A 21,042-nucleotide genomic window follows, 5' to 3' on the forward strand; every position below is an offset into this window, starting at 1 on the left:
GCGGCCGGAGGAAGCCCAGGGCTTCGGGCCCGCCTGGGGGGCTCGGTGGGCTGGTCGGGCAGGCCCTGCTGGCGCTGGGGGGAGTGGTGGGTGTGCGCCGAGGAGAGCGCGGCGCAGCCTCACCTTGGACACCATTTTCTTGAGCTGGCTCTCCGACCCCGCCATGGCGGCCGCCTCGCGACTCCGTTCCCTGCAGGCAGAGGGTCAGCCGCTCCGGGGCCGCCCCAGGCCGCCCCACACAACCGCACACGGACCAGCCAGCCCCCCACCCCCCCGGCCTCTAGCAACAGGAAGTCGGCCTCCACGCCAGCGCTTCCGCTTCCCTTACGTCACTTCCGGGGTCGGCCGTGGGTAGGGGTTGACGGCCTAGGTCAGGTCCAGAGAAACCCGTTCCTAGCGTGGAATTGCTGAGCCGGGATAATAAGATCGGGAGCTCTTTCACAGTTGCCCTCACACTAAAAGAGCAGGTGCAGGGAGGGTAAAAAGTAGGAATACCTTTCCAGTGAGCTTTAATGACTGATGCGTCAAGTGGGAAGACTGGACTGGAGTCAGAAAACTGTTCTGCCACTGACTCACCCTTCTGACAATTGCAGGCAAGTGCACGGCTTGCTCGGAGAAGGCAATGGCACCCCACTCCAGTACTTTTGCCTGGAAAATCCCATGGATGGAGGAGCCTGGTAGGCTGCAGTCCATGGGGTCGCTAGAGTCGGACACGACTGAGCGACTTCACTTTCACTTTTCTCTTTCATGCATTGGAGAAGGAAATGGCAACCCACTCCAGTGTTCTTGCCTGGAGAATCCCAGGGACGGGGGGAGCCTGGTGGGCTGCTGTCTATGTGGTCTCACCGAGTCGGACACGACTGAAGCGACGCAGCAGCAGCACGGCTTGCTCGGGGCTTGTTTTTTCCAACTCAGAGGAAAGGCTTGCATTAGGCGATGCCCAGGGTGTCTCTGGTTGTCAGGTTGTTTTTCATTTTTAAGCTTCATATTACATTCACAAGGGCAAAGTGCAGAGCTCTCATTTCACAGGAAGCCAGGCAGTAATTTCTTTACAAGAGACCATTCACCATTCACAGGTCAGAACTCCACTGTGCCCGACATGGATGATAATACAGGGTAATTTCTTCCTTAGACTTGGTGTGTCTACCAGCCTGTCCACTATAAAAATGCACGTCTTTGAAATCAGGCTCAGCTTTAGGTCCTCATGGTCTTGTACAGTGCAAGAGTAGGTACTCTTTTTTTTTTTGAGAGAATTTTTATTTCACAGTACCCTAACATTGATGAAAGTGAACAGGCAGTTGAAAATGGTGCTCTGGAATTCTGACATGATACTTAACAGCTGTAAGTTGCTAGGTTACAAGCAAGGTGTACACAGATGGAAATGAACAAGTAATATAAAAAGTTTAATAGGAGATTCATATTTTATTTCTCCACCGACGTATTTACAGCTGAATATAAATTAAAGGCCTGCTTGCACACCAAACCCAGGTCCTTTTGGTGGCTCAGTTAAAAAGGTAAGACCTCCAGCTGGCTCACAGGAGAAGCGTCCACTCCTTGGCCCAGGTTTTGGGATTTTGCCAGCCTTGAGTTCATCAATAATTTCTACAATATCCTTAGGTGTCAGATCCTCATAGTAGTTGTCATTTATATGAACCATTGGTGCATTTACACAGGCCCCTAAACACTCCACTTCCATAAGAGTGAAAAGTTTGTCAGGTGTTGTCTCCAAATTTATTCCGAGATTTTTTCTGAATGGCCTCCAGTATGCTTTCGGAGTTTCGGAGCAGGCAAGACCTAGTAGTGCAGAGTTGAATGTGATACAACTGGCTTTCGATTATACATTGTATTAAAAGTTGATACTTCATACACTCTCATTGGAGGTACTTGTAAAATTTCTTCAACCTTGTGCATAGCAGAGGTGGGCAGCCATCCATTCTGTCTCTGGGCTAAATCCAGAACTGGAAGCACAGCTGCTGCCTTATGCCCTTCTGAGTAGTTTCTCACAACGGCCTCTATCCTCTTACAGTTTTCTGGTGTGGAATCAAATGGAGTTTCTGGGTTATTCTCAGGAGTATCTCTGTGCACAAATAAGCCTCCTCCAGCTCCATTCTGAACAGCTGTCTTACGCAAATTTCTTATATGTCTTCCCCAGTGGGCGCCGCGGAGAGGAATATGGCTGGCCAAACTGCGGGCCTTCGGGCCTCACCAGGCACGGTCCCGAGCGGTCGGCACGCATAGCATGCACGCCCAAGAATAGGTACTCTTGACTGAATTTCTACTACCCATAAAAGTTCCTCATGGTCATTTATATTAGTCATTATTGCACCTCATTACCGGTTTTGTAAGAACAATGCCATTCAGGGCACTTGGGTTTGAGGGGGTGTGGAGTATTATTATTTGGATAATTTTAGCATTGTGCTACTGAGAAACAGGCTGTAGTATTAATTCTCTTCTAAATTGGCATCTAAATGAAGGTCACATAAACAAAGAAGGCCTAAGTAAAGATACGTGGAAGCATCATTCCATATTGTTGCCAACACACACACATAAAATATTCTATTCTAACAGGTATCTTTCTTTGGACACTATACTAGTTAAGCATACAGCTTCAGTCAAACCAAACTATAGGACAGTCTATCCTTTCCTGTACCTCTTCTTTGTCACTTAAAAATATGTGGTTTTCAAGCTATTCTTAGAGACACAGCTTATTAGCCAGAAGCACCTTCAATTAGAGCAACTCTGCTTTTATCAATTGGAAGAATGTAGGTTATATATTTTTCAAAAGGTTTTGCTAAAAATTATTTTTAAAAGTTTGAAAATAACAAAATCCATTCTCTTCATTTTGCAGTTTAGCCACTTAAAATGAAGTAACTAAATATCCTGAGGACTTAGGAATCATATGAAAGACTCTTTCTCTTCAATCTGAATAAATTTCCTTCCACTCAATAAATTAGGAATCTCCTGGTAATTTTCAAGTCAAAATTTATTTTATTCATTATTCTTGATATTTAAGAATAATTATTTGATACAGTGTAAGTTGGAAAATATTTATCTCTGTTACAGTATCAAAGAAGCATTTTAATCCAAGCCCCATTAAAACATAACAAGTAGAAGGAATGCATAATTTTGGAAAGATGAAAAAAAAAATGAAGGTTAACAGAAGCCATCATGAATGTCAAATTATCACCAATTCACACGGAGATGGTGGTGGTACTACGTCTTAACTTACATGTGCAAAATTATCCAAGTTTTTAAGAGGAAGATTTGGCAACACCTGATCTAGAAACACCAGTCCATTCTAAAGGAGATCAGCCCTGGGTGTTCTTTGGAAGGAATGATGCGAAAGCTGAAACTCCAGTACTTTGGCCACCTCATTCAAAGCGTTGACTCACTGGAAAAGACCCTGATGCTGGGAGGGATTGGGGGCAGGAGGAGAAGGGGACGACAGAAGATGAGATGGCTGGATGGCATCACTGACTCAACACTCAAGAAAATATGTGTGGAGAAGGAAATGGCAACCCACTCCAGTATTCTTGCCTGGAAAATCCCATGGACGGAGAAGCCTAGTGGGCTATAGTCCATGGGGTCACAAAGAGTCGGACACGACTGAGCGACTTGACTTGACTTACTTTACTTCCCATGCTTAGACCATACCACTGCTTTTCTCATAAGAACATTTAAGTACTTGAGCATTGTTAAGTTAAAGATACCTTACTTCTGAGCTTTCACTTGGAATGTTTATTTTAATGTGTTCTTTATTTTGCACTGGCTCTGCCTATAGTTACATGGTATATCATGGTATATGTATGCCTGACTTGTAGTGATTCTAGAACAGTGCTGCTTAAACGATTTGCGATGAAAAAAAAAAGAAAATATGTGATAGAATTACTTCTATATTGTGGGCTTCTGCAGGGCAAGGACTATAACTATTCATCTTTTTTTTTTTTTGCTTTTTTATTCCCTCCCCCACCCCATCCCCCCAATTTTTTGTTATTCACCTTTGACTACTCATTCTAACACAGTTCTTGGAATAACAGTACAGTCAGTAAATATTGTACTGACATGGTCTTTTTATAATGCAGTTAATTCTTAGCAATTCCTCTGTTTATACAGTATCTTGTAATTATTTTTCAAGAGCATAATTAGGTATCTGATATTAGAAAAGGCTGGTATAAAAACACAAGCAATGGTCCTTTTAGTTTTACTTTCCTACTTCATACAAAAGGACAGTGAGGATGCACTGTTACAATTAACACCAAAATAACCTATTCATGTAGTGAAATTACACAGAACTAATACTCATTTCTTCAAATGTCCAATGTTTTTACACCTTTCCAAGCATATTAAGTACTTTTCTTTTTTCATGGAACATTGAATAAATTTCACCTTTATGATTTAAGCTCATTATTATAAGCATCCATTATTATGCTAAATCAGCATTAGTTTAACTACTTCCTCTCTGCCTAAAATGTGTCTGCTCTTATAATCCTTTGGCTCCCATCTCACTGACCAGGTTTAGGCTCACCTGTAATATGCTTTCAAAGCACCTGGGACTTCTTCATGTTCCACACTTGGAACTGCACATTTACTTGTGCGGTTTGTCCCTGTGCTAGATTATAAGCACCATGGGGGCCTGTCCTAGTCCAGGGTTTGTCACCATTGTATCTGCGGTGCCTCATACGGCACCTGGTGCATAGCAGCCTCCAAGTCTAGACTATCTGAACGACTAAATAACTAAACACCTACTTCAGTGCGTACAGTATGTGCCCCACCCTCCACCCCCGACCAAGCTATTTACTAAGGGAAGTCAAAGAATCAGTGTTTCTAAAAAATATGTCGAAGAAAAAAAGCCCCTACATGAGAGTATCTGAGTACAGACCCCCAGCTTTAGGGTCTTGTGGTAACTGTTTTGACTCTTAGGCCTTTTTCCTCTTCTAGAGTTTAGAAAAAGTAGAGGTTGTATGGATAAGTGTCCCTTAGTCATGAGATTTTGGGCATTAAACCTCAATTTCCTCCTCTACAAAATGATGATAATAGTCCCTACCTCAGTGGGTTACTGTGAGGATTAATAAATAATCCTGAGGAATAAAACAATAAAGTGCTCATCACACTACCTGAAATATTGGAAGTGTTGATGCTAGCTGCTGCTATTAGTTATGTGTCACATTCCTAATAATATGCTGTCTTTCACATATGAAGATGTTATTGACCCATCACCCATTCAGGGTGCATAATGGTGCACCCTGAATCACTTCTTCAGGAGTAGTTAAAGGATGCACCGTGAATCATTTCTTCAGTAGTTAAAAGAATATGCTCAGAACAATCAGCCCATTCAATCAGTCTCTCCCCATTAAGACCAATGCCTTTATGAAAGCCTCATATATTAGCTTTAAAGTAAATGCTTGGCTTTCATTCATAACTTATTTCCACTAAAAATATGCATGTCTCTATGGTTCTACTTATGGCATGGTGTGTTCTTGAGATGCTGGAAATCTTATATAGGCCAGAAGAGATGATAGAAAATTGCAGAAAGGACAGTCCTGCTGGATATTAAACTACACTTCTTGTTCATATATTTAAAATTTTCATTTTCCTTTTTACTATATTAAAGTATGTGTACAAAGAAAAGTATGTGCACACTTCTTTTCTATTTTTTTGGTAGCTAATTAATTTGAAGAGGGAAAACAAAACCCTTTATTGTTTATTATTATGCTTGTTACCAACATTATTTTAAAGAAGAACTGTAAATAGCATAAACTGGATCCTTTGAATGTAGAGCTAGCACAGATTCTGAAATACTTACTGGGCCTTCAGCTTATGATGTTTATTGTAACAGTTACAGGGTAATTTTCTTTTAAAAAGGTATGATTTTTTAAATATTCCCCAAGTGCTGAATGTGCTAATTGAGGATACGTAATTTTTAAATGATGTATATCGCAGATGAATGTTTATCTCTGCTTAGGTTTAAAGAACAGTATAGATAATCTCAAGAACAGAGAAAATTAGATTTTTTTTCCTTCTTATCTAACTACCTAAGGATTTAAATTACAAAGCCAACCAAGAACCACTGACCTTAACCAAGCAGTTTGTAAGGATAAATAATAAGATAGAGAAGTTCTCCACCCCATATATATGTGTTGGTAAAATTAAACTTTCCTTTCAGGTAACTCTGAACTTTAGAATCAAAGTTTTAACTGTTGCTGGAGACCATGGATGGAGGATGCACTGCTTTGGAGTTTCTCAATCACTGTTTCTTCTTTCACTGTGGTCTTGATGACTTCAGACACTCCACTTGTTCCAAGGATGCAAGGCAAACTTAAAAACACTTCACTATTTATATCATAATATCCCTGAAAGGAAAAAAAAAATAGGATTAGAGCTGAATCACTGCAAAAAAGTTAATATCATAAATATGGATATTTTCTTCCTTTTATGGTCCTAGCACTACAAAGTGATACAAGCTGAATTTTTAAAAAACTTTGTTCATTTATTTTCTAAATGAACTCCAGTTACTGTTTCCGAAAATTTTTGTGAGATGGGAAGAACTTGGTCAAAGATACTCCCTTTATGGGGAGGTAAGCTAGCACCCTGCAATATGGGTAATAGGATAGAGGTAAAGAAAAAAGACTGTCATTGGTTTGATACCTGGAGCAGAGAGGGGAAAAGCCCAGGGATGTAGTGAAAGGACGTGACCTGTTGCATCCCAGGGGCTAACTTTCTGAGCTCCGTATCCAAAGCTGGCTTTATTCCATAACCGCTGGTGCTCCTGCGTCTCACAGGTATACCCTGTTTGTCTGTCCTCTCCTCTCTGTATCTCATTGTCCCCATTCCCTGTCCTGGACATGGGGAAGGTCAGCACTGAAAGCGTTAAGCATCAGGCTTTGGTTCATGGTTTTAATTCCTTGGTAAAGTAAATTAGGCAATGCCAAAGGTTGTGGATTTGATCTTTGGAGGAAATGTGAGAGTAAATTTTGAAGGGTTTTATTGAAGAAATAAAAGATATTTTTTATATCTCTCTTCCCTGGAGACCCTCATTTTCATAACTTGGTTCCTGTTGGTTTAGTTAAACATGGAAAGTTAAGATATTGTGTCCACCTGCCTTGGAGCTGACCCAGGTCTGAACTTTTTCAAATCCTTGATGCATTTAACTTGAAGGATATGAAACATGCAAGCATAGGTTACATAGTTCAGATTTATGTTCTCCTGGATTAAGTTTTTCTTTAATGTCTGAAAGCATAGTTTTATAGTAGTCTTTTTGGGGAAGAACCCAGTATTATCTAACATTATTGGCAAAGTTAAATGTATTTTATATAACAAAGTTCTTAAAATGTTGAGAAGTAACTGAAAAAAGAGTGATGAGTAAATGTTTAGGCTGAGATAATTTATTTCAATAAATCTTTCAAAAGCCTTTTTTAAAATGCTGTTAATAAATTTCTGTGATTTTGTTTCTTTTTAAATTCATTTTTCTGAGAGCATAGCTATTTGTTTTCTATTGTAAAACAACAACAATAATAATAATAATAAAGCAAACTCTCAAAAAAGAAAGAAAGAAAGAAAAAAGATTGTTAGAGTGGATTCCCAGTGGAGGGGTTAACATGGGCTCTGAGGGCAGTCAAATTTGGTGACCTGTTTTCAGTTTTCCCTTCCATGTTTTATTTCCCTTCCAGTATTCCTAAGTTTTTGTGAATATTTGATTAAGCATTTGGGCCTCATCTTAGCTGTGCTTTAGGAACTTTATACTTGGAATAAAGCAGTAAAGGACAACCTGAACTGGAGAAACAGACTGATGACCAGCTAAGACCAGTTGGCATGTCAGCCTGGGGTGACCTGGCTGGCTGGGGAGATAAATGACAACCAGAAGTTTATGGAATATATAAATGTTTCTTGGGAATTCCAAGAATTAATGGGGATGAAGGGCAACCTTGTAGAAGTCCAGACTTCCCATAGCCAAGCAAGATAGGGGTTAGACCAAACTATCTTCTCCCATGTGTTACTCTGAAAGCTGGTGGTACTCACGACTCCAGGTTACAGTGTGAATAGCACTTTTTTGTTATATTAATAATATAAATATTTAAAACTGTGATGAGAGAATGAGAATAGCAATTACCTTTGCTAAAATTGATACAGAATGGACCTTCTTTTTATCATTCACAATACTGTCAAGCAGGTCAGCTATTGATAGTCCAACAGACCATGATCTTTGACCTTTTACCCTTAATAGTTCCATGGCCCTAGGTTATAAAAATAAAACAGACAAATCATGATTTCATAAAATGCACAAAATATGTATAAACAGTTTTAGCTTATGTATAAGGTATTAATTAGATATTTTTATGACACAAGAGTTATATGACAATTGTTAGGAAAACCAACAGACAGCCCAGTAATTAAGCTTTTCTTAAAATATTAGGCAGTCCACAGTGAGTCAATACAGATGGCCTAATAATATAAAAAGATGCTTACCACCACTAATACTTACTAAATATGAGCTAAAATAATAAATACATTAATTTTTCCCATCAAAATTGGCAAAGAATAAAAAGACTAATGGGCTTCCCTGGTGGCTCAGCTGGTCAATCTGCCTGTAATGCGGGAGACCTGGTTTCAATACCCCTGGGTTGGGAAGATCCCCTGGAGGAGGGAAAGGCTACCCACTCCAGTATTCTGGCTTGGAGAATTCCATGGACTGTATAGTCCATGGGGTCACAAAGAGTCAGACTTGACTGAGCGACTTTCACAAAAAGACTGATAACTACTTTTGGAGAAGCTACAGACAAATTGGCATTCCCATAATTGCTGTTCAAAGTGCAAAATTATCCAAGTTTTTAAGAGGAAGATTTGGCAACACCTGATCTAGAAACACCAGTCCATTCTAAAGGAGATCATTCTAAAGGAGATCAGCCCTGGGTGTTCTTTGGGAAGAATGATGCGAAAGCTGAAACTCCAGTACTTTGGCCACCTCATGCGAAGAGTTGACTCATTGGAAAAGACCCTGATGCTGGGAGGGATTGGGGGCAGGAGGAGAAGGGGATGACAGAGGATGAGATGGCTGGATGGCATCACTGACTCAATGGATGTGAGTTTGAGTGAACTCCGGGAGTTGATGATGGACACGGAGGCCTGGTGTGCTGCGATTCATGGGGTCACAAAGAGTCGGACACAACTGAGCGACTGAACTGAACTGATCTACAAATTACTCTTCTAGGAATTTGTCCTATAGCAATATGCTCAACTATGCAAAGATATACATACAAGTATGCTTGCCTTATTGGAGACAGAAAAAATTTTGGAAACAATTCATCCAAAGAGAACTTATTAAATAGATCACTACCAAATGTAGGACCATATATAGATCTTGAGAAGAACATAAAGTACATTTATGTGTAAAATATGGGAAAATATCCAACATTTATTATTAAGGAAATAAAGTAAGTTGCAGGATAATACGAATAGCATAAATGTATTATAAAAACAACAATAATGATGATAATCCTTGCAGAAGCATGAGAAAACAACGTTTGGACACATGGACGCTAAATTGTTAATAGTGGCTGTTTCTGGAGAATGGAATTACCCCTGCTTTTCACTTTATAGACATCTGCAGTACTTAAAGCTTTATCTTTGCTGTACACCAGAAACTAACACAACATTGTAAATCAACTATACTTTAATTAAAACATAGTTTTATAAGCGCATACGTTCTTTTTGTAACTAATTAAAAATTATACAAATTAAACAAACATGTTTGAATTTATTCCTCTTGAAAGCTATAAATGCAGGATTATATAGAGAAGCAGATTAGAATGGATTCTACAACATATTACTATTCTCAATATAAGGCTATTCTTTCCAGTTGTTACAGTCTAAAAATCATAAACTGAAGGTTTAAAAAGCTAAAATCACCTGAACCAGAATTGTTATATTATGAGATAGTAAAACAACAAATGGCATGAAAATATATAGTATGTAGAGTCCAACCTATGGGGTCCAGACCCCTAGAAGGCCTCTGAATAAACACAAAAGAGTCAAGGATCTGTGCATTATACTTGGTTTCTACCTGAAATTATAATGGGGGTTATCTACATTAGACTAATTTCCAAATGTATTTAACTAGGATTAATAAATACATATTGATTTTTAAGTGGTATGGGCCAATTCTCCTCTACTTTTAAGAAAATAGCCAATATCCTCAGATACAAGATCCTATATCTTAAATATAGAAGTGGTAAATCACTGCCTACAAATAAGGAGTCTATTCCACCCTTTAAAAAGTCAACTTCGTATCTAAGTATTAGGCTTGTAAAACACTCTTAGATCTACTTTGAGATAAGAAATCGAAGAACAGAAAATACTGCTCCCATGCACTCTGGATTTGTCCATACTAGTTAGTTTTATTTGCAGAAGCCTGGTAAATGCATGCCATGCAAATAGCCATTATGTTAGCTATGAAGTGTATGGTTTTTAGTTGGATACATGCAAATCTACATTCAGCATTACCTGTTGGACAGCTGCATCTGAGAGTCATGATTTGTTACTTCCTCTTGGCCACTCCATATGGGCACTAAAAATTAAATGAAAAATTGATTATTATCTTGTCAATAACTCTCTTAGGAGGAAGATGTGATAAAGGATCATTTGCAGTCAAGGGTACCTATATCAAACTTCATAAACATTTCCCCCCTTCTGGATAGAGTTGCATACTTCCACTGGTAGCACTAAATGTGCTGTATTGATTGCCTGGGGTGAGAAGGCATACAGCTGTAGTTCCCTCAAAACATGATCCCAAAGTCTACTTGCAGCCTGTTACCTGTTCTCTCTCAACACTGGGCCATTTTACTGACTGAGTAGAAAGATTTTCTCAGCAGGCAGTGTATAATAGGCTCCCATGTGCTGTAAGCTCTTGGCATTTGCTCCACTAGGAACCACACAGGCTAATTTCTATCACCAGATGACAAATAATTTGGTCACCTACGGCTTCCCTGGTAGCTCAGCTGGTAAAGAATCTGCCTGCAGTGCAGGAGATCCCTGTTTGATTCCTGGGTCAAGAAGATCCCCTGGAGAAGGGATAGGCTACATACTCCAGTATTCTTGGGCTTCTCTCATGGTTTAGGTGGTAAAGAACCTGCCTGCAATGGGCGAGACCTCAGTTCAATCCCTGGATTGGGAAGATCCTCTGGAGGAGGGCATGGCAACCCACTCTAGTATTCTTGCTTGGAGAATCCCATGGACAGAGGAGCCTGGCAGGCTACAGTCCATGGGGTTGCAGAGAGCCAGATATGATTAAGCAACTAAGCACATACACTCTGGATGAGACTTCCACAGGTGTCAGAGAGCAGGGTCTTGTTTTGTAAAAGCATATTTGGGTTTTCCATTTCCTCTCACTAAACCGTTTATAAAAACAATTTAAAAACTCAAAGCTATACATGTGAAATAGATATTTATACCATACTTTAATACGAAATTTAAAGTAACATTCTGAAACCTTTTTAATAGTCATTGATTTCTCATCACTGTAAAGACATTCTTTGATACAAACCTTTGGGTAGGCAAAATAGAAATACATTCAGATATGTAAGACATATTTTACACTTAAGATACAAGTCTTCTTTTTCTTGTTTTATTTTTCTGCTGCGCCGTGCAGCCTGTAGGATCTTAGTTCCCTGATCAGGGACTGAAACCAGCCCCTGGCAGTAAAAGTGTCAAGCCCTAACCACTAGACTGCCAGAGAATTCCCACAGCTCTTCTAAACTGCATTAAAAATGAGGCCAATTAGTGATTTCTCAGCATCAGCAACAAAGGACACCTTCCCTTCTCAAACTGATTGTAAGCTTCCAGGGGGCAGGGATCATGTGTCCTTCTGTGTCCTCTGGCACAGATTCTCTACCAAAAGAATGCACAAGAAGCAATAGAGAACCAACCTCACATACAATCCATAATTATGTTAAACAAAGAGCAAAACATACTTGGAACGGTTAAGTTGGAAAACATGGAAAAGTTTTAGAAGTTTTTTTTTTTTTTTGCTTTTATATACATATATATTTGTAGATATTAAAAATCAGTTTTCATCTTTCTCTATGGTTCCCTTATTATTTAATGTTAATGGGGTCACTAGAGATTGCAGTTTAGATCTTTAAGTTTCAAGATACCCAAGAGAGAGAATGATTGAGCTAGAAAAGAAATGAACACTATCGAGATGAATAGAATGGTATATGGGATTTTGTATCTCCCCTTTTGGGAGATGACTATGGCTTTGACTTTACAAAGATTTCCCTCTGAGAAGAATTCAGGACATTTGGAAGGCTGAAGTGAAGGGAAGTCATTACTCCCTGACAGAAATGAAGTTCACAGTAGTACCACGGCAAGCTCTTGAGGACTACCCCCTTCACTGTAACAGACTGGATTATTTGTGGGAGATCCTCAGGAGTCCTCAAAGAATGTAGCAGCTTCCAGGCAGACACTTGAGCATCTCTGGTTCGGTTAATTAAGATAAAAAAAACAACAACAACAAAAAACCTCAGCATCAGTGTCTATGTCAATGACAGCCACTGAAGGTCATAGAAGTTTTTATATTAAGTAAAAAAAGCAAAACCAGAAATTGTTACATGAACAATATAAATGCATGTGGACAAATTAATAAGGGTCTTTTTTTTAATGTTTCACTTGAATAGGACTATACATGAATTATTTTCTAAAAGTTTGGTACATTAGTATATTCACAAAAGACAGAAAATTGCAGAGAATAGTCTGCTAGATGAACGAGCGTTTACAGACGTTGGGAAAATAAATAAAAAGGGAAAGGTAGGTATGGGAAAAGAAAGGACACCAGGAAGTCTGGAATTTAATTATGAGTACTACTGCTATTATTACAAACATAATCACGTTTCATCTTTCCTCTCTGAGTTTAGACTTTTAAGAGCCATGAGAAAACAATGTTCAGAGAGATGGAGAAAGCTTCACTATGCTCAAATTTGCTTCTGACACAGTCAGGATTTTCAGTTAAGTTTAGATAGACTTAATTATTTCATTTTTTGTTCACTTATTGCCCAACCGTTCACACTTCCTAAATGCATATTTATCCTAGTTTAAGGATCCCTTTCAAATATTGCATCTAATCAATCCTTATCTTTCTGATTCTATTCCTTAAGAATAGTAATCCTCTGATCCCAAAAATTTTAATAAAAAATGACCATGGGATATTTCTTTTCCCTTAAACATAACACCTACCCCTTAGGTAAGACTGATGCACACAGCAGATGAGCTAACACTGTCTTGAGGTCCAGTCCTTGGATTTCTAAAACACCACTTGAAGAAGTTACCTGCACTTTACATGAATTCACTATCACAGCTAAAAACGCAGCTCCAAATCACATGTAACTAATTTGGTGGAGCACAGCAATGACCTATGATTACAAAAAGATGGTATCAGGATCATTCAAAATATTTCAAAACATATTTACTGAGGCCATTCCAAGTTCAAGGAGTTTACAGTCTGGTGGGGTGAAGACAGGTAAACATGCAATTGTAGCACTGTGATAAGGAGTATAACAGAGGCATGAGCTTACTTAACCTGGAGAATTAAGGAAGGCTTCCTGGGAGAGGTGGCACTAAAGCCCAGTCTTGAAGGATAAGCAGGACTTAGCCAAGTGAATGAATGTTCAGGGAAAGCAAGTATCAGGTGCAAAGGCAAGGAAGCATGAGAGTGCATGAGCCCCTCAGGAAGCTGCAAGTTGATCATGTGACTAGCATAAAATGCTTGTCCGAATGGCAGAAGATGAGGCCCAGGAAGGAAGCAGGAAACAGATCCTAAAGGGTCTTACATGTCATAGAATTCTTCCCCATGTTATGCTGTAATTGTCATTTGTAGAGGAAATAACTAAAGAGAATAATTTTACTTACACATATCTGTTATTCTTGTAACTGTTTCTAAATCTTAATGTTGCCTATTTCCAAGTATAGTTTTCCACGTCCCTTTGCCAATTTTCTATTCCTCACCATCTTTCCATCTTGATCACTGTCATAACAGCTACCGTTTACTGAGTGTTAATCTGTGCCAGACACTATATACTAAAGGCTTAAGAGAAATTATCTAATTAAGTCACTGCAAGAAAAAGTACAGCTTTGCAGTCAAACCCAGGGTTCAAATCTCAGTTCTGCCCTTACTAAATGTGTAACCTTGGACAAGTTGTTAAACTCACTGAGTCTTAAGCTTCCTTGTATATTGATTTGGAAAAAACCACCACCTCCTTTTTGGGGTGTTTTTAAATTTTAAATAAGATTACAAAGCATTTAATACACACACTAAGCACTCAATAAAAAAATAATTCTAATTTTGCTATGGTGTCACCAATACAAAGACATAACCAACTGGTGTCTACACATGAAACCAGCAGAAAGTGAATCACTCAGTCATGTCTGACTCTTTGTGACCCCATGGACTGTAGCCTGCCAGACTCCTCTGTCCATGGGATTCTCCAGACAAAAACACTGGAGTGGGTAGCCATTCCCTTCTCCAGCAGATTTTCCCAATCCAGGAGTCGAACCCAGGTTCTCCCACATTGCAGGTGGATTCCCACCAGGGAAGCCCAGCAGAGGAAAACCAGCAGAGGGAGCCTCTAATCCGAGGGAAGACTACCTATCAGTGCATGTGTGCCTGCTAAGTCACTTCAGTCGTGTCCAACTCTTTGCAACCATATGGACTGTAGCCCACCAGGCTCCTCTGTCCATTGGATTCTCCAGGCAGGAATACTGGAATCGGTAAGCCACGTCCTTCTCCAGGGGATCTTCCCCACCCAGGGATCGATTCAGCATCTCTTATGTCTCCTGCATTGGCAGGTGGGTTCTTTACTGCTAGCACCACCTGAGAAACCTAAGAATACTAGAGCCATTCCCACCTCCAGAGAGGATCTTCCCAATGCAGGGATGGAACCTGGATCTCCTGCATCGCAGACAGATTCTTTACCGTCTGAGCCACCAGGGAAACCCACCAATCAGTGGATGTAATTATTTCTGAAACAAAGTAGAAGACATGATAAAAAAGTGACCTGACAGCAGTCCAAGGCTCAGTGGGAAAGAATCCGCCTGTAATGCAGGAGATGCAGGTTCGATCCCTGGATTGGGAAGATCCCCTAAAGGAGAAAATGGCAACCCATTCCAGTCTTTCCTGGAAAATTCCATGGACAGAGGAGCATGGTGGGCTACAGTCCATGGGCTCACAAAGACTCAGACACGACTGGGCATGAACATGAGACAAGACTAGACTTAGGGAGATGGGTCGGGGAGTACATAAATAGCTTCCCTGGCATTCATAATGTTCTTAATTGAGTATGGATCCATGAATGTTTGGTCAACTATGTTTTAAAACAAATATATACATTATATATATTCTATGTATCAAATATTACATAAATTATATTTAAGTAATCTCAATTCACATCCATCTACATCTATTTCTAGTTCCTACTTGAGAGTTCCATTCCTTGTACTTAAAAAATATATATTTACTTATTCATTTATTTATTTTTTGGCTGTGGTGTCCTCACTGCTGCATGCAGGCTTCCTCTAGCTGCAGGGAGTGGGGGCTACTCTTCCTTGTGGCGCATGGGCTCTAGGCACGAGGGCTTCAGAAGTTGCAGCTCTCAGGCTTAGCTGCTCCAAGGAATGTGCAATCTTCCTGGACCAGGGGTGGAACTGGTGTGCCTTGCGTTGCAAGGCAGAATCTGAACCACTAGACCACCAGGGAAGCCCAGTTCCTGTGCTTTTACCCTACTTCTCTTGGACCTCTCTTAAGGCTCATCAATACTGCCTATTACAGCCACTTTCTGTATCAGTCTCTAACCTGCCTAAAGACAGGGTCTTTATTCATTTATGCGGCTCCAACAGCAGTCAGCAAAGTGTCTTAGGTTTACTTATCAAGTCACACCATCCTTTATTTTCTCTTTACAATTTGAGATACTCATATAACCATAATGTAAAATGTTCTTATTAATTCAAAAATTATCACTTAGGCGATTGGTTACATTTTGGTATTCCAGTACTTAAAAAGAATGAATGATATCTATATATGTTATTATGCAGTCATTTCCAAGTCATAACAATTAGAAAGAAGACAAGGTAGAGAATGATGTATATTTCATATGCTTGTCCTTACACAGAACATTTCTAAAAGGTGGCATTGTTTCTAGAGAGAGGGACTAGGTGTCTGGCATAGAAGGGAGACATTTTTCTCTACATTATCTTTTTGTACTATTTAATTGTTTTGCAATGTGAATATGACTTTTTCAACTAAAAGAACAGCTTAATAATTTACACTTTAAATAAGGAGAAGGTACACAGACAAAATTCAAATTGGATCAGAATAAACAGCAACTTTACAAAAGAATAAACATCTTGAGACAATATATGGTTAATTACATTTAGCTAGCAAAAGCTTTTAACTCAAACGAATGAAGGAATCTGTGCGATGATGTGATCAGGAAAAACTTCAAAGCATAAGTAAGAGGGACTTGACTGAGACCTTGAAGAATAAGGTTTGAATATGCTGAGTGAGGAGGAGAAGGGATTATGAAAAAAGTAAACACAATGGGCAAAGATGCCTGTGGCTGAAGCAAAGCTGTGGGGCAGGGCCGAGAGGCACAAGGCCTGGTTTTAGTCCTTCTTTGACCTGAAAAGGCTCTTGGAGCGGTCACTCCTACTATTCCCGCATTCACTGCTGACTCCCTACCACAAACTGTAATCAATGACCCTCTGAGTGGCTTCCAGCTGTCTAACAACATGACTGCCTTCATAACTATAACTGGGAAGGAAGATTAGGGCTGTATTTTGGGACTACTTGAATGGCAAGTAAAAGAATTGAATGATTTGGTCAGAGGAAGCCTGTGAAAGTTTTTGAAAAGAGGAATGTGATTTAGGAAGACTAAATTAATATGTGAAACATACTGCAAACCCTGTAAGTTTTAGCTAATATCATTATTAATTTGGCATCATTTAGAGGGTACACAAGAGGGAAAAGAGCAAATTAACTGGGAGATTTACAATAATCAGACAAGCAAGAGATCAACATGGACCACAACTCAAATGGCAATAGTGAGTAACAATTCGGGTCTTGGGTTTATTTGCATCCCTAGACATGTTACTCAAATACATCTGCTCCAAGTTCTTACTTGCTCCCCTATTCTTGTTCTATTGATTAGTCTTTAGTGTCAGCATTTTGGGCCTGAAAAGCTATGTCTGCTTGAATCACATAGTCAGGTTTTATAAAGGTTTATTCTATTGCCTGAGTCTTTCTAGCGTTGAACTTTCTAGGTAGCCAGTGCAGATTCATACAGATTTTAAATCTTCCTCCAGTTCTTGAGTTAAATGATCACTTCCTCACAGGCAGAGAAGTTCTTTTCTACAATGTGCTCTACCCCTCAGCACCGATAGGATGAATAAAGCAGTAATAATACACTTTAAGAGTCAGACACGACTTAGCAACTGGAACAACAATACACTTTAAATGAGGAAGCAATGATTAATTTCCTCCAGAGTACCTTTTCAACATATCACTCGCATGCTCAAATACCTTTAATAGCTCCCCTCTTCCTGATAATCTTTCCAACCCTTTACCAGGTATTCAAGAAAAAAATACCTCCAAAATGAGTTATCAATGAGTTATCAACCAAGCTTATCTGGTTGAAACTGTGCAACAAGCAGTCTAGATATTTTTATCCCATGAACACGCCATACCTAAGTGTGTGCCTTTGCCTGTTTTCCCATTCCTGGAATGTCTCTCTGACTCTTTGCTATTTATTTGAATCCTATTCATTCTTCCAAAGTGCAGTTCAATGATGGCCTGCACAGAATTTTCTCCAGTCATTTCAACCCATGTTAAATGCTCACTCATAAATGTCTAAGCACTGTAAGTCTAAAATATATTCATTCTGGCCCTTAATCAAAGAGTGCCCTATACTTTTAATGTCAACCAAAATAGCTTTATAAAAAATTTTATCTTATCACTCTAAAATAATTTTTTAAAAGATGTTTAGATGTGGACCATTTTAAAAATCTTTAATTTTTTACAAGATTGCTTCTATTTTATGTCTTGGTTTTCTGGCCCCAGGCATGTGGGATCTCAGCTCCCCGACCAGGGACTGAATGCACCCCTCTGCATTGGAAGGCAAAGTCTTCACCGCTGGACTACCAGGGAAGCCCCCAGAATAATTTTTAAGAGTGGCGAAGGCAGAGGCTGTGTTCTGTGCCTCTTCTGGATCACACTGGCATCTTACAGTAGTGAGTAGATATACTTGCTTAAAATGAATGAAAATTAGCAAACTTAGGATAGTGCACTTTTATTACCAGACCAACCTGACTTTACAGCATGAGAGAAATAATAAAGAAAAAAAAGAGATTATTGAATTAAATAGGGAAAGCAATCTTGTGGGATAGGAAAAAGGGCTTTCAAATCCAGGGGGACTAGATTTTATGAATGGTTTCTATGGTAGGGACAGAGCACAGAGCAAGTAGCTGGTTAAAAGAAAAAAAGGGTCGGGGCCATAAGGGTAAATAAAGAGTGAATATTCTGTTTAAAAGGTGAGAAAGAGACAGGAGGTATACACCTAGGGAGAAAGTCTGGACTTAGGAAAGGTAAGCAAGACTGCAGGATGGGAAAGTAAAGGAAAGAGTTCTGTACATGCTTTGAAGTGAAGTGAAGTCGCTCAGTCGTGTCCGACTCTTTGCGACCCCATGGACTGTAGCCCACCAGGCTCCTCTGTCCATGGGATTCTCCAGGCAAGGATACTGGAGTGGGTTGCCATTTCCTTCTCCAGGGAATCTTCCCAATCTTCAGGAAATGCACTCAGTTTCCAAGTCACACACCCAGGGATCGAACCCAGGTCTCCAGCATTGCAGGCAGATGCTTTAACCTCTGAGTACATGCTTTACGTGTGTGTAAAAGTCATTCAGTCAAGTCTGACTCTTTGCGACACTATGGACTGTAGCCTGCCAGGCTCCTCTGTCCAGGGGATTTTCTAGGAAAGAATGCTCGAGTAGGTTCCCATGCTCCTCCAGGGGATGGTCCAGACCCAGCGACTGAACCTGGGTCTCCTGCATTGCAGGCAGATTCTTTACCGTCTGAGCCACCAAGGAAGACCTGTGTATGCTTTAAGGTTTATTTAAATGTTGCTCTCCCAAAAATTAAACTTTTAAATTCATCCTGGATGCTGAAATTCAAATACAAAATATAAAAATAAAAATACATAAACTAAGGAGTCTTGCCTTTTATTTACAAGAGTAAATACAATTAGAATGACACATTTGTAGAGTTTATTCACAATACAGGGCCCCACACACAAAAGGCACTCAAATGTGGAAGGAAAACCAACTAGGCTCCACAAGTGGAGTCCCCAGAACTGTGCACATATGCATACCATGGCCTCCGGTGATATCAATTAGCAATATAACTAATAAACATGTATTTCTTACCTTTGTCTTCTCCCTGCTCACCAATAACCCATACTTCTTTTCCTGAAGTCTGTGCCTTCAAAACATTTGTAATAATATATTGTAATCTCTGTGAATCCAGATTGCACCCAATTCCAATCACTCGGTTTGCAGGAAATGCACTCAGTTTCCAAGTCACATAGGTCATGATTTCCACTAAATATTACATACAAGGTGAAAATATAAATTATTTTTTAATATATACTTCTAGGCTAGTTCCTAAACAAAATACTTTAATAAGTATATCAAAACCTTTATACATTCTTCTTAGATCTTACATGCACTTGGAAGCATTATTTATTATTATATAAATTTATTTTAATTAATAATTAAAAACAACTAACAAGTATTCAGCATCATTTTACATAAATTTGTATTAAATATAAATTTTTAAGAGTGGAAAACAGATCATGTCCTAGAGCAGTTAAGGATGAAAGATGAAAACTGGGTATAGAAAACCAGAAGATAAATTTTTTCATTGATCAAGTTCTCTTTTACATCTAGCTTAAGGTGAATTTCTACCTTGAAATTAAAACACTGGCTCATACACCACCACCATGTGGTACAGCATTATCAACAAAAACACAACCATTTTTTTATTCTGTGCCAAAAAGGTGTCAGGAATTTAAAACCAACATCTTTCAATCAATTACTGTAAGAAAACAAGTGAAATGCCTATCATACTCCTCTAGTGGGAACATTAAAAAAAAAAAAAATCTGTTCACCCATTTGAGTCCAGTACCATCTAATCCTTTGAAAAAGTTTCTCAAGTAATTTGAGAAACAATTTAAAATAAAAATTTTAATGTTAAAAATCCACTCTGGTGTGCTCACTAGCATCTTAGGACGCTTCAGAGTTAACAAAAGACCCTTCCTATAAGATATTGCATCTTTCTCTTAGGCGTTTAACTGTTTTCTCACTGAGAAAGGCATGGCTAACAACCTGGAATATATTAAAAGTAGTATTGCATAAAAAATTGTAAGTTGTAGCCTTCTAGTTAATGCCAGTCAGTAGTAGTGACTGGCTGACAGGATGTGGAAAGCACTGCCTTGTTCATCGAAAGAGCAATTTAACTGAAGACTCCAGCTGTCCCTTTACAACCCTGTTTTATGACTTTTATGAGAAATGGCAATTCTACTGAGGAACTGGGCCATCAAATTCATTTAGAATAAAACTTTATACCTGGTTGAGATGCAACGAGCAGGATGGCGTGCTGACTATAATGTCCCAGAGCAGGGACAAGGGCTCTGAACATGTCCACATTGCTCTGCACCACATCGAGGTAGGACTGAGAACTACCCAGAGAGTTGACTGTGAAGATCACCACCTTGGAATGAGCAGAGGCAGACAAATCTAATGAATAAAAAGAAACAGTCTGAGCTCAAGATAAAGGTTTTAACCAAGTTCTTGTTCATGATGATCAGGTTTTTCTTTTCTACAATTACACAGCTTTTAGCAGTTGCCTCCAGATCAACCCTGTCTCCATAGGAAGGATACAAAATGCTGAGATCTGCTCCAGAAAGAGAATTAGAAGCAACAGTGTATCCCAAGGGAGGAAAGAGCAGA

General features: G+C 39.3%; 2 protein-coding genes, 1 long non-coding RNA gene and 1 pseudogene across 11 annotated transcripts in view; 1 reads left to right on the plus strand and 3 right to left on the minus strand.

Annotated features, from left to right (window-relative positions):
* Positions 1 to 296, minus strand: part of TSG101 (tumor susceptibility 101) — a 41,720-nt gene extending 41,424 nt beyond the window's left edge. Inside the window, exon 1 of the mRNA XM_086385142.1 lies at positions 124 to 296. Coding sequence (XP_086241268.1) covers positions 124 to 165 — 42 coding nt within the window. The 5' untranslated portion in view covers positions 166 to 296. The remainder of the gene's footprint in view (positions 1 to 123) is intronic.
* Positions 297 to 1,327: 1,031 nt separating this feature from the next.
* Positions 1,328 to 2,318, minus strand: LOC147342413 (NADH dehydrogenase [ubiquinone] flavoprotein 2, mitochondrial pseudogene; annotated as a pseudogene).
* Positions 2,319 to 2,846: 528 nt separating this feature from the next.
* On the plus strand, positions 2,847 to 4,399 carry LOC147342414 (uncharacterized). The gene is made up of 2 exons (XR_015157989.1): positions 2,847 to 2,964; positions 3,064 to 4,399. It is a non-coding gene; the product is annotated as an uncharacterized LOC147342414 (long non-coding RNA).
* A 1,410-nt stretch (positions 4,400 to 5,809) lies between these two features.
* Positions 5,810 to 21,042, minus strand: part of UEVLD (UEV and lactate/malate dehyrogenase domains) — a 54,937-nt gene continuing 39,704 nt past the window's right edge. For 6 of the 9 annotated variants that reach the window (XM_086385134.1, XM_086385130.1, XM_086385127.1 and 3 more), the window contains 5 exons: positions 20,659 to 20,829; positions 19,459 to 19,632; positions 10,498 to 10,561; positions 8,108 to 8,231; positions 5,810 to 6,350 (listed from right to left, as the gene is read on the minus strand). In XM_086385134.1, coding sequence (XP_086241260.1) covers positions 6,183 to 6,350; positions 8,108 to 8,231; positions 10,498 to 10,561; positions 19,459 to 19,632; positions 20,659 to 20,829 — 701 coding nt within the window. In that variant the 3' untranslated portion in view covers positions 5,810 to 6,182. The remainder of the gene's footprint in view (positions 6,351 to 8,107; positions 8,232 to 10,497; positions 10,562 to 19,458; positions 19,633 to 20,658; positions 20,830 to 21,042) is intronic. The other 3 variants (XR_015157984.1, XM_086385132.1, XM_086385129.1) reach the window with 1 other exon arrangement.

Source organism: Bos grunniens, chromosome 29 (genome assembly GCF_055505025.1).
Source record: "Bos grunniens cultivar Pamir isolate PY7600 chromosome 29, Bosgru_T2T1.0, whole genome shotgun sequence".
Classification (NCBI taxonomy): Eukaryota; Metazoa; Chordata; class Mammalia; order Artiodactyla; family Bovidae; genus Bos; species Bos grunniens.